The sequence below is a fragment of the Mauremys reevesii genome, linkage group 3, assembly GCF_016161935.1.
Source record: "Mauremys reevesii isolate NIE-2019 linkage group 3, ASM1616193v1, whole genome shotgun sequence".
NCBI lineage: Eukaryota > Metazoa > Chordata > Testudines > Geoemydidae > Mauremys > Mauremys reevesii.
In genome coordinates this window covers 25,818,203-25,831,344 of record NC_052625.1, presented here as the reverse complement: position 1 = coordinate 25,831,344, position 13,142 = coordinate 25,818,203, and the positions used below count along the sequence as shown (strand labels likewise).

Here is a 13,142-nt window from a genome sequence, read left to right as displayed (position 1 = left end):
CTGAGGCAGCTGCAGCTGAGGTTTGGCGAGGTGGTGTCCTGGACTCTGGGTCAGAGGCAGGTCAGAGGGATCTCTCCATCATTAGAAGTTTTAATTGGAGATCCCTGGCCTTTCTTGTCCACGCTGTGAGCTTCTTGCAGTGGGGACACATATTACCCAACGGATACACTGCGAGTGGCTGTCTGTAACTGGTATCGAGAGTCCTCAGATCAGACAGCACTTGAAACCTGGAGAGCCAACCAAGCATGTCTGAGAAGCTAGGTGAATGAAGAATGGGAATAATCTGGGTCTAGTGTCTCTTCAATGGCTGCCTGCCTGAGGCAAGGAGAAAAACGCGATTATTATTTTTTTAAACGTGAAAAAGAAAAATGAACGGAGAGAAACAATTAGGAAAACTAACATACAAAAGGGCAGAGATTAAAGGAATACGAGAGTAGATAAGGGCACTGCTGTCATTCCGACTGAAACCAAGGGCGGTAGAAAAGGGACTGGGTGACGGCTGGCTGCACTCGTGGGGGAGCGGCGCAAGACAGCTGCCACCCATGCATGGCTACCAGAAGTCTCCGACTAGAAGCCAAGACACCTAAAGTGGAACACCCACAGGGACACTCCTTGAAGAAGAACTATGACTTTCAGCATTTCTGTATCACTGGAAATTTCGAAGGAACACTAATCTCTGGAATTAATACCCTGCAGATAGCCAAACCCCAGGATTGTGTTTTCTTTGGTAAGTAACAAAGCAATTTGTAAATGCTCTGAAACACTTATGAAGTTGAACACATTTGCTGCTACACATCAACATTTCTAAAAGTTACTAAGAAAAACTGCCTGCTGCTACCAACAGAAGTTGTGATTGCAGTTTTACATCAGCTGCCAACAAATGTACCAAGTACCGAAACTTTTAGAAGTGTGTATATTGGGAGTTACCATGGATATGCAGTTTGAGCAGGAATTATATAGCAATACTTTAGCCTTTATTAAAGATCGACAAGTTAATAAATTAATATTTCAGACTTGGAAGGTACTACATTTCCATGATTCTGCTTATTTTTCTATGACCAAGTAAGCACAGTCCAGGCTCCCAAGGCTGTGGAGCACAAAAGGCAAATTACCACCACGCATAGCAGTAACAAACACTTTTTGAGGAATCTCTGGACTAGTAATTTTTTTGTATATCTGCTTATTCTTATCTGAGGAGCAACAATAGCCTCCAGCAAGCACATTTTGTTCTCACACTACAAATCAGTGACATCATTTGTCCAGATGACTAGTTGGTAAACATGGCAAGATAAAAAGTCAATCCAACATTTAATCCTACCTTTTTCACATTTGTCTTCTGAAGTATTAGCCAAGAGTGGTGCGGTGAGAACATGCATACAATGGTTGTAGAAGAAATTGAGAAATTCACTTTTCTCTGTTTTCTGAAACAAAACATTTATTTATTAAAACACTGGTGTGAATTTAGTGCCTTTGCTAGTGAGGGCTAATAGTACTTAAATAAAATACAGAACAAGCAAGACATAAGCTACCTCACATAGCGTTGATAGTACCTTTTGATACCGATTTGCAACACACCAGGTGTTCTCTAGAGTAGAATGTACCCATCACACCCAAAAATGTAGAGCAGAGTGGGAGGGACTAGGATGAGAACAACCTTATGTAATTTGTGATTAAAAGCGAAAGCATGAACTCTAATCTCTCCAATGAAGAAAGACAAATGAACTGACACAAATGCATCACACAGTGCCTTTAACCAACAATTTAAAAAGGAAAAAAAGAGTGACAGTAATTTTGCATATATTGCTTGAAGCTTCTGTATATATTGAGAGAGAGAGAGAGAGAGACCACTCTCCTCACCAGTGCACACAACATTTAAGGATTGCTGTATGTACATAAGGTTATGAGATTTTACTTTAAATACTTCTTTTGGTGACTAGAATTCCAAACCATCTAACACAGGCAAATCATACTTCATATACTACAGTTTAAATATTTTTTTCTTGGAGAGAAAAAAAACAGCTATTCACCATAACATAGCAAAGTCCAATTTGATTCAAATCCCGGAGACCTAAACTTTATTGAATATTTTAATCCAAAGGCAATTTTTGGATTCAATGCAATGCAAATTAAATGGAATTATCAGAACTCTGGGCAGAGTTTTAAAGCAAATTACAAGAAGTCCTGGATTTTTGTTCATTTGTGACAATACACCTCTACCTCGGTATAACGCGACCCAATATAACACGAATTCGGATATAATGCGGTAAAGCAGTGCTCCGGGAGGGCAGGGCTGAGCACTCCGGTGGATCAAAGCAAGTTCGATATAACACGGTTTCACCTATAATGCGGTAAGATTTTTTGGCTCCTGAGGACAGCATTATATTGAGGTAGAGGTGTAAAACAGAATCATACGTACGGCCAAGTATTCTATCAGGATAAAGTACATTCTGTAACATGGGAATGGCTCTATCAAGTTGGATCTGCATTATGCTGTAGGAATTAAACATTGTTTTAGCTACATGCAGACACACTGGACTCTTTTTTCAATGTTTTGATGTGGTCCACCCAGCCAATTGGAGCTAAGACTAGTCTAATACCCATGTGTTTGGGGAGAAGACTGCCAATTTTAAGAACTTTTTAGACAATGCCATGTTTCTTAGCATTAATTAGAGACAGTAAATACAGATTAGTGCCTTTCATTAGCAATAATTTTACTGAAATTTTGCAGCTGCCGAAAAACATCAAGCAAACAGGATAATGCCAAAATGCTTTTCCTTCCTACTATCCTCCAACCAAAGATTACAGAAAGAGTAGGATGACTTTTTAAATGTGCATAGACAGTAAAGTTTCATTACCCCTTTGCATTTTCTTACATTAGCTGTGGCCAACATATTCTCTGGATCAATCAGAGTACGTAAGAGCCCCATTAACTGAACAGCCCCACCAAGCTCAGGGTCAGTATCGCAGATCATTTGCTCAATAACTACATTGATGAGGAGGATATCCTGCAACAAAGCAAATCAATTACATATAAGTTTTCAATAATACAAATACTACTAGATTTTTTTTTTAAAATACAAATTGATTTTTATTTGGTCTCTAGCTGCTATCACTGAAAGCTCACATGTGAAAAAAAATAAATGAAAGCCAACGCAAAACCTGAGTTTCAAATATTAAAACAGTAAAGTGGAATGGAAAAAATAAAATTACTTGAAAATGAGCCTAGATGCAAAAAATCAAATGTCTTTAAAAATCAAGTGCACTTTTCTCCCTCAAGGTGTCACTCCAAGGCAGCGCCTTAACCATAAATTTCCATACTTAACCTGTTTGTATTTCTTTTACATTTAATGTTAAGTCTTCTCCCAAAAACAAGCATTACAAACTCAGGAGGGTTAATTATAACATCCTTCTAATGTTTCATATTCTATATAACTGTATGTTTAACTCCATCGTAATGTTGTTTTTGTCTAGTAATATGATACCTAGTACCCTGGATTTCACCTGGCAATTGATGGGAACCCATTCTATAATGAGCAAAATACAGGTTTTATGTGCTCACATCTTCCCACACCCCGACCCCAATCAGAATGCTGTTGCCTGTCTTTTTCCTACATTTCCTGTACTCTTACAAAAAAAGTAATATTTAAGAAAAATTATATTTAGACTGAAAAGATCTCAATTCTGTAAAAAGCACACAGTACTGTCCTTTGCAAGTATAATCAGCATGTACAGAAGCTTCAGTATGTAAATTATTAGATAGTCCTGTAATATTCTTACTTACATCATCACTCTGTTGGGCTTCTTGCATTACAAATTCTCGGACCATGGATGGACTAAATTCTACTAGATAAGAAAATATATCTGTCGCAGCTGATCTAACTTGCAAGTCATCCATACCCTAATAAAAGTAAACTCAGTTTATTACAGATGAACCATTTGAGGTACAGTAACACAGAACAAATGATAAAACTAACATTTGATTGCAAGGTCATATTATACATTAAGCAAGTCCAACGGTCCCAATATAAAATTGGAAGAAAACTTCCCACACTATCCAGAAAGAGCGTAAAGATTTATGTGAATTTGATGGCCATAATTTTGGCAGCAAGTAAAATCCACATAACAGTACTTATGCCAATATTCTATATTTATTACCACAGATAAGTTACTTTAGTACAAAAGGGCCAGTATAAAGGTTTACAAACGTATCCCAATCACGTACAACTGTTTACACTTACTGTTTAATCATCTACAGCATAAATACGTTTCTTCGGGGAACGTTTTTCTTTCTTTCTGGTAATTGGTCCTGGACCCAAGTCAAAAAGATTCAGATCTAGAAATATTTGTCCTGATCTACAAAGGCGCATTACAGCCTTGAAAGATAATGAGATTTTAGGACTTCAATATTGTATTAGTCTGATGTTTTCGTGTCCACTTAATTTGTGATGTGTTTATAGTAGCTAATGTCTACTGATCTGCTAAAGTGAGAGACATTTGAAAGTTGGGATTCAGAATTTTTACGTGGTACAAAGCATTGTTTTTAGGTAGAGTGGTAACTGCTAAATCACATCAGAACTGAAATGAAGGAAAACAAATTGGAAAACAGTATTTATGCTCTAACATCTCAATCTGTCATGATTAAAAATGCTTCATACCAGTAAAAAGATGGAAAAGACGGTTACTCACGTTTGTAACTGTTGTTCTTCTTCCATTCCAATTAGGTGTGTGCGCGCCGCGTGCACGTTCATCGGAAGATTTTTACCCTAGCAACACTCGGTGGGTCGGCTGGGTCGCCCCCTGGAGTGGCGCCACTATAGCGCTGAATATATACCCCTGCCGACCCAACGGCCCTTCAGTTCCTTCTTGCCGGCTACTCTGACAGAGGGGAAGGAGGGCGGGTTTGGAATGGATATGAGCAACACATCTCGAAGAACAACAGTTACAAACGTGAGTAACCGTCTTTTCTTCTTCGAGTGCTTGCTCATATCGATTCCAATTAGGTGATTCCCAAGCCTTACCTAGGCGATGGGGTCGGAATGAGATGTTGCACAATGCAAAACTGCTAAGCCAAAGGCTACATCATCTCTGGACTGTTGGATCAGCGCATAATGTGAGGCAAAGGTGGGGACCGAGGACCAGGTAGCTGCATGATAGATTTCCTGTATGGGAACGTGAGCCAGGAAGGCAGCAGAAGAAGCCTGAGCCCTGGTAGAATGTGCAGTGAGGTGGCTCGATGGAGCATGGGCCAAGTCACAGCAGGTGCAGATGCACGAAGTCACCCAAGTTGAAGTCCTCTGGGAGGAGACAGGTAGGCCCTTCGTTTGGTCTGCCACTGTGACGAAGAGTTGGGGCGTTTTACGAAAGGGCTTTGTCCGCTCGATATAAAATGCGAGCGCCCTACGGACGTCTAGGAAGTGCAATTGTTGCTCCCTTCACGATGAGTGTGGCTTCGGAAAGAAGACCGGAAGGAAGATATCCTGGTTGATATGAAAGGCCGACACCACCTTAGGGAGGAAGGCCGGATGTGGTCACAACTGCACCTTGTCCTTGTGAAATTCAGTATACGGTGGGTCCACCGTGAGAGCCCTAAGCCCGGAGACTCGTCTGGCTGATGTAATGGCTACGAGGAAAACTGTCTTCCAGGACAGGTATAGCAGCGAGCAGGTTGCCAGTGGCTCGAATGGGGCAGTCATAAGTCTGGTTAGAACCAGGTTGAGGTCCCAGGTTTGGGCAGGGCGGCGAACTTGGGCGTATAACGCTCCAAGCCCTTGAGGAACCTAGAAACCATAGGGTGCGAGAATACGGAGCGGCCACTCTCCCCTGGGTGGAAGGTAGAGATGGCTGCCAAGTGCACTCTCAATGATGATACCGCCAGGTCCTGCTGTTTGAGAGACCAGAGGTAGTCCAAGATGGAATGGATTGGGACCTCGGAGGGAGTAACATTATGCGTTTCGCACCAGCAGGAGAAACGCTTCCACTTGGCCAGATATGTTAACCGAGTGGAAGGTTTCCTACCACCCAGGAGTACCTGCTGTACCGAGGCAGAGCAACATAACTCGGATCGGTTTAACCACGCAGCAGCCATGCTGTGAGGTGCAGGGATTGCAGGTCTGGGTGGTGAAGTCTGCCGTGATCCTGCGTTATGAGGTCTGGGCGAAGAGGCAGGGGAATCGGGTTGGCTATCGACAGGTCTAGCAACATGGTGTACCAGTGCTGCATGGGCCACGCTGGAGCGATCATGATCAGGTGCGCTCTTGTCCCTGCGGAGTTTTAGCAGGACCCTGTGAACCAGCGGGAACGGTGGAAAAGCGTACAGCAGATGGCTCGTCCACGGCATCAGAAAGCGTCCGAGATCGAGCCCGGGGAGAGGCCTTGGAATGAGCAGAACGTCTGGCACTTCCTGTTCTCGTGAGAAGCGAAGAGGTCTATGCAGGGAAATCCCCACTTCCGGAAAACGGAATGGATAACGTCCGGACGAAACCACCACTCGTGAGACAGGAAGGATCTGCTGAGGCGATCCGCCAGAGTGACCCCTGGGAGAATAGACCTGGTAGCGTCCTTCGATTGGGCTATGCAGAAGTCCCAGAGCTGGATAGCTTCCTGGCAAAGAGGGGAGGACCATGCTCCTCCCTGCTTGTTTATGTAATACACGGCTGTTGTGTTGTCTGTGAACACAGACACAACGGCTTTGTAGGTGCTGCTGAAACGCCTGGCATGCAAGGCGGACTGCTCTCAGCTCTCGGACATTGATGTGCAAGGCCAGCTCTTGAGTGACCAAAGGCCCTGAATGCGAAAAACTGACCAAGGTGAGCACCCCAGCTGAGAGATGAGGCGTCCGTCGTCAGGGACACCGAGGGGTGAGGTGGATGGAACGGCATCCCTGCACGCACCAGGGAGGGCATCGACCACCAGTTGAGGGAGCCTAGGATGCTCGGGGGGATCGTGACGATCATGTCTATGCTGTCTCTGCTTCGGTGGTACACCGAGGTGAGCCACAATTGGACTGGATGGAGGCGAAGCCTGGCATGTTTGGTTACGAATGTGCAGGCAGCCATGTGACCCAGGCAAGTGCGAGCCGAAGTTGTCGGGAAGTTCCGTAGACCTTGTATAATTGTTACCATCGCCTGAAACCAAGGCTGAGGTAAGCAGGCTCTGGAGAGATTGGAGTCCAGGATGGCCCCAATGAATTCTATTCTCTGTGTGGGAATCAGAGTGGATTTCTCTATATTGATCATCAGGCCTAGACGCAGGAATAGGTCCTTGACGATGCCCACATGACAGGTAACTTGGGCCTCAGAGGTCCCTCAAGTGAACCAATCGTCTAGATACGGAAAAACGTGTATCCAACGGCGGCGGAGGGAGGCGGCGACTACAGCCATGAACTTTGTGAATACTCTTGGGGCTGTAGAGAGGCCAAACGGAAGGACCATAAACTGGAAATGTTGACGGTTGGCCTCAAACCGGAGGTACCTTCTGTGTGGAGGATAAATGGCGACGTGAAAATACGCGCCCTTCATATCGAGGGCGGCATACCAGTCTCCGGGATCCAAGGATGGGATGATGGGCCCCAGGAATACTATGTGGATCTTCAGCTTTATCATGAACTTGTTGAGTTCCCGCAGGTCTAGGATAGGTCTGAGACCTCCCTTCGCCTTGGGGATTAGAAAATAGCGGGAGTAGAACCCCTCGCCCCATTCGTCCTTTGGTACCTCCTCTATAGCTCCGATGGCGAGGAGCATCCGCACCTCTTGCAAGAGGAATTGCTCGTGAGAGGGGTCCCTAAAGAGGGATGAGGATGGAAGGTGGGAGGCGAAATAAACTGGAGGCAGTACCCAGATTCCACCGTGCGTAGGACCCAACGATCTGAGGTTAGATGGGACCACGCAGGGAGGAAAAAGGAGAGGCGGTTGTAAAAGGGAGGGAACGGATCCTGGGTAATAACTGGTACGCCGTCCTCGGGCGTGCCTTCAAAAGTTAGGCTTTGGCCCCATTGGTGGTTTAGAGGGACCCTGATTTTGGTCCCCTTGGGGTCCTGACTGATGCCTACGACCGCCTTGGCCACGCCTGCTGGCAAAGCCCTGTCTTTGTCTAGGCGCAGGTAAAGGAGGTGAGGCTGGGGACGGAAAGGTCGGCGCTGAGTCATCGGCGTGTGCATGCCGAGAGAGCGCATAGTGACCCTGCTGTCCTTTAGGCTTTGCAGTCTAGGGTCAGTTTTTTTTGGAGAACAGGCCTTTGCCATCGAAGGGCAAGTCCTGTATAGTATGCTGCAGCTCCGGGGGAAGGCCCGACACCTGGAGCCATGAAATACGCCTCATGGCAACACCCGAGGCCAGAGTCCTGGCAGCGGAGTCAGCTGCATCCAATGAGGCCTGGAGGGAAGTTCTCGCCACTTTCTTCCCTTCTTCGAGGAGGGCAGCAAACTCTTGACGGGAGTCCTGAGGAACCAACTCCGTAAATTTCCCCACCGCCACCCAGGTGTTGTAATTGTAGCGGCTAAGCAGGGCTTGCTGGTTTGCTACGCGGAGTTGCAGGGCCCCTGCCGAGTACACCTTACGGCCCAGTAAGTCCATTCGCCTAGACTCCTTCGATTTAGGGGCTGGTGCCTGCCGGCCATGGCGTTCCCTCTCATTGACGGACTGGACGACAAGGGAGCAGGGGGGAGGATGTACATATAGGTACTCGTACCCCCTGGAGGGTACCATGTACTTGCGTTCGACTCCCCTGGCCGTGGGCGGGATAGAGGCTAGAGACTGCCAGATTGTATCCGCATTGGCCTGGATCATCCGAATGAATGGTAGGGCCACTCTAGTGGGGGTGTCAGCCAACAGAATGTCTACGACCGGATCCTCTATCTACGAGACTTCCTCCACTTGGAGGTTCATATTGAGTGCCACCCGTCTCAGGAGGTCCTGATGGGCCCTCAAGTCGATTGGAGAAGGGCCCGAGGAGGATGTTCCTGCCACCGCCTCATCTGGGGAGGAGGAAGAAGAAAGGCCGGGGACAAGCGGGTCCTGTGTGGGCTTGTGCTCCTGGACGCCCTCCTGTTCCAGTGGGATCTGGGAGTCCGGTGGCTGAACCAGGGCTTCCTCCGTACCGGTCGGAGGGGGACGGCTAACTGTCGCCTCTGGCACCCAGTGCTCTGATGGAACAGAGCAAGATGGGATCACAGGTATGCCTTGGGCCTGGTGGTATGACCAAGGTGTCCAGAATGATCACTGATGGGGGCCAGGGTCCTGGGCCTGGGGCTCCTGGAAGACTCTGGTGGGCACATCCGAATCACGGTCCTGCGCGTATGAACTGCCCGCCTGGGACAACACTGATGCATGTCTGGATGGCCATGGAGGAGCTGAAAAGCCCTGGGCAGAGTCTCCCTCTCTAGCTGACGTCGCTCGACGTGGCACCAGGGATCAGTACCAGGAGGCATACCGGTACCGGGAGCGAGAACGGGACCTGCGACCGGAGCGGTGCTGGGAGGTCGACCGAGATCTCGAGGCTCGACGTCGGGAGTGGCTATGGGAGTGTCAGTGCCTGGAGCGGTGCCAGGAGCTGGAGCGGTGCCAAGTGTACCGGGCCGGCAAACGGGACGCTGACCGGTGCCGCGAGTACGACCGGTACCGAAATGGAGAACGGTGCCAGGACTGCAAGCGGCGTCGGGACCTGAATCGGTGACAGGACCGAGAACGTCTGCGGGACCACGATCGTGAACGGTGCCGCTCTGCAGTGCTGACAGAGGGTGGTCTGATCAAGGCAGGCTTGCCGATCGACTGTATAACCCGCACCGGCGGTGCCGGGGGTTGAGACAGCGCAGACTCCGTCATTGCAATCAACTCCCTCACCGTGGAAAATGTATCCGGCGTGGAGGGAATAGTGAGCTCAACCACAGCTCGCACCGGGGAGCTTCCAGGCACCGGACTCAACGGCTCTTGCGTGGCCGGAATCGACGGTGCCGATATTGTCGGTGCCACGGCAGGTATCGGTGCCGGGAGGTCTGACTTAGTATAGCGCTCGGGCAGCGGAGCAGGCGGCTCGGACGCAGCAGGAGTCTTGTGCCTCTTCGCCCTCGGGGAGAGGGATCGGTGCCGAGCGGACGACAGTGCGGGCGACGGCTGGTGCCGAGAGGCCTTGGTGGTACCGGCGCGATCCGGTGCCAAGAGAGCACTTCTTGAAGACTGTCCAGTGCTCAGTGTCCAGGGCGGAGGAGTAAGAGCTGCCTCCATCAGGAGCTGCTTGAGACTAAAGTCCTGCTCCTTTTTTGTTCTCGGCTTAAAGGCCTTGCAAATGCGGCACTTATCTGTTAGGTGAGATCCCCCGAGGCACTTAATCTCTTGTCGGCATCGGCTTTGGCAGGCCGAGCACAGTTTGAAACCAGTGAACCGGGCATAGGCAACGGCACCGGGTGCGGGGAAGGGGATAATCCCCGAACCCCTCTGAACTATATACACTAACTATACTACAAACGAATAAAGTTAACTACAACTATATAAATCTGAACTATATACACAAGAATTAACGAGAGAACTACCAGTAGCTAGGGAAGTGAAGGTCAGCTAAGCCGCGCTCCACTGTTCCAACGACCGACACGGGTGGTAAGAAGGAACTGAAGGGCCGTTGGGTCGGCAGGGGTATATATTCGGCGCTACAGCAGCGCCACTCCAGGGGATGACCCAGCCGACACACTGAGTGTTGCTAGGGTAAAAATCTTCCGACGAACACGCATGCGGCGCGCACACACCTAATTGGAATCGATATGAGCAAGCACTCGAAGAAGAATTCGCAGCTTTCCAAAGGAATATAAATCATTTGTTTCTAGTCACAAAACTGTCACTAATATCTTATATATTGTGGTAGTGGTTCAGGACTGAGCATACCAGAGTTTAGTCAAGAGATCAAGAACTAAATGTAATTTTTAATTCTGCACTCATATTATCAAAACCAGGGACATTCACCACTTACTTCTCCACCATGCAAGTTTAAATATATTTTTTAAAATTATGACCAAAATTTTCAAAAGTAGTCACTGATTTTGGGTGCTCCACTTGAGACACCTTGATTTTCAGAAGTGTAAAGTTCCAACTGAAGTCAAAGGGGCTGCAAGTGCTCAATACGTCTGAAAAAAAAAATCAGCCCAGAATGTCAAAACAGGCACCAGAATTCAGTGCCCTTTTAAAAAGAATTTGGCTGCAGGTGATTCACTTACCATTACAATTTCAAGAGCAGGAAGAATTCCCAACTTTGCCAAAGTTTTGAAAAATGCATCTCTGTTTTGAGGTTGTAATGTCTGAGAAAATGCACAGAACTCCTTGAAAAAGTTAACCTATAACATTTGAAAGAAACATTAACAAATAAAACATTTGTGTAATTAAATTCATAGTATATCAAAGAAAAATAGTGAACTATATTGGATAAAAACACTTGAGAAACCTGTCATTATACTTAGGTAATAATGGTAAAAGGCAGGTAGGAAAAAATTTGACTTATACAACTTGAATCTCAAATTTTGTTATATGACAAAGAGAGAAGAAAAACCCTCCTGAAAAAGTGAGAAAGTGAACACCTAGTTATCTTACTGAACTGAATACATGAAGAATTTAAATTGTTGTCTGGCATATCTATTGTTTAAATACAACAATAACTATTTTTCTCCAATATGTTCTTGTCTCTAATACCGTAGTTCATTCTAGTGAGAGGTAAACAGGTTCAGGGAGAAATGCTGGCTATGCAACATGGTGTAGAGAATCAGGGTGGCAGCTATAAATACAAAAATAAGGGACTCCAGAGGTCATCCTTCCTTCAGTTACAAATAAGTCCAAGATTTTTAAGTACAAATCAGCAGGCAGTCCCAGTAGCCTGTAAATCATTCATAAATTTGTTCACAGTGACTTTTCAGCAATCTCAGGACTTCTGACAATAGGCCTTTGGTGAAGGATGCATTGATACAGCCAGAATTGTGGAACTCAGCAGTACTGCGTACGATAAACGATATTACAACTACATAATGGTGAAGAAAATTTTTAAGTGTCTACATTCTAATGTCCTAGTTGATACTGTCAACAGTAAAATAAAGAAAACCTCAATTTACTCTTTACTAGAGTTTGAAAACTCAATCAAGAATTTGTTGCTTCATTTTAGAAATACCTTTTTGCAGTCATTAATAAGTAACTGAAGGGAAGGTTCGCAGTACAAATTTAATATTTAAGTCTCTGAAGTTTCACATGCAAAGCAAGGACTCACCAATTCACGTCTTTTGTCATCATCTGTAGCTTCATCTGTTAATTGTGCAAAAACTTCAGACAGAAACTTCTCGTCTTCCTGCACAACACATTATATAACAATTACTATTACATCATAATAGTCAAAACTAAAAAGGCATTCTATTATACAGTGCCCAAGACAAGAGATATATATAGGCATAAAATAAAATTCTCCACTTAGCTATGTGCTTCTGCTTTAGAATCTAGCATAGAATCTTTGCTGGTCTTGCTGGCTAAGTTACAGGTCATGCACTTTGACATTTTCATTTTAAATAAGGAAATCCAAGCATGCAGATTTGGAAGTGTGTGTTCCAATGGATTTTACTGTATTAAAGCATTATTTGATGTGAAATTGAGAAATGCCTTATATTAAACTTATAGTATTTCACAGAACTAAATGGGTCAAATTTTGCCCTCAGATAAATATACTTGTAAAACGCCTACTGGTTTAAGTGAGAACAAAATTTAGAGCTAATGTTTTAGCCTAGTAACAGCATACCTTTATTCAGTACAGTAAAAACATCTCAAGTTCTAATGCCAAGCTTTTTTAATCCTGTTGTTTTGTAGAATAAGACTGGCCTAGAAAATCAAAACCATCTCTTAACGTGTTACTGCAGAAAATAGAAGATACCAAGCTTGCTTCCTGAAGTGTCAAACTTACATAAATACCATCTCCCTTATTCCACACACTATCCCTCACTTCTCTTCCTAATGCTCTTTTCATGGCTCATGCCTCCCAACCCATCCGCATATACTCAATTATACTGGTATAACCATGTTCACACAAATAGAGTTTTGCCAGCCATTTGGTCTGCTTTTTCTCCTTTTATATTGAAGAGTTTTTTTAAAAAAGAACTTTAACTAGAACAACCCTCTAGGATTATGCCATGG

General features: G+C 45.6%; 1 protein-coding gene across 5 annotated transcripts in view; it reads right to left on the bottom strand.

Annotated features, from left to right (window-relative positions):
- PPP4R3B (protein phosphatase 4 regulatory subunit 3B) overlaps positions 1-13,142 on the bottom strand; it is a 95,816-nt gene that overhangs the window by 55,755 nt on the left and 26,919 nt on the right. For 4 of the 5 annotated variants that reach the window (XM_039531707.1, XM_039531709.1, XM_039531711.1 and 1 more), the window contains exons 5-9: positions 12,232-12,309; positions 11,198-11,314; positions 3,782-3,898; positions 2,856-3,005; positions 1,319-1,421 (exon numbers count right to left, since the gene is read on the bottom strand). In XM_039531707.1, the coding sequence (XP_039387641.1) occupies positions 1,319-1,421; positions 2,856-3,005; positions 3,782-3,898; positions 11,198-11,314; positions 12,232-12,309 (565 nt within the window). The remainder of the gene's footprint in view (positions 1-1,318; positions 1,422-2,855; positions 3,006-3,781; positions 3,899-11,197; positions 11,315-12,231; positions 12,310-13,142) is intronic. The other variant, XM_039531708.1, reaches the window with a different exon arrangement.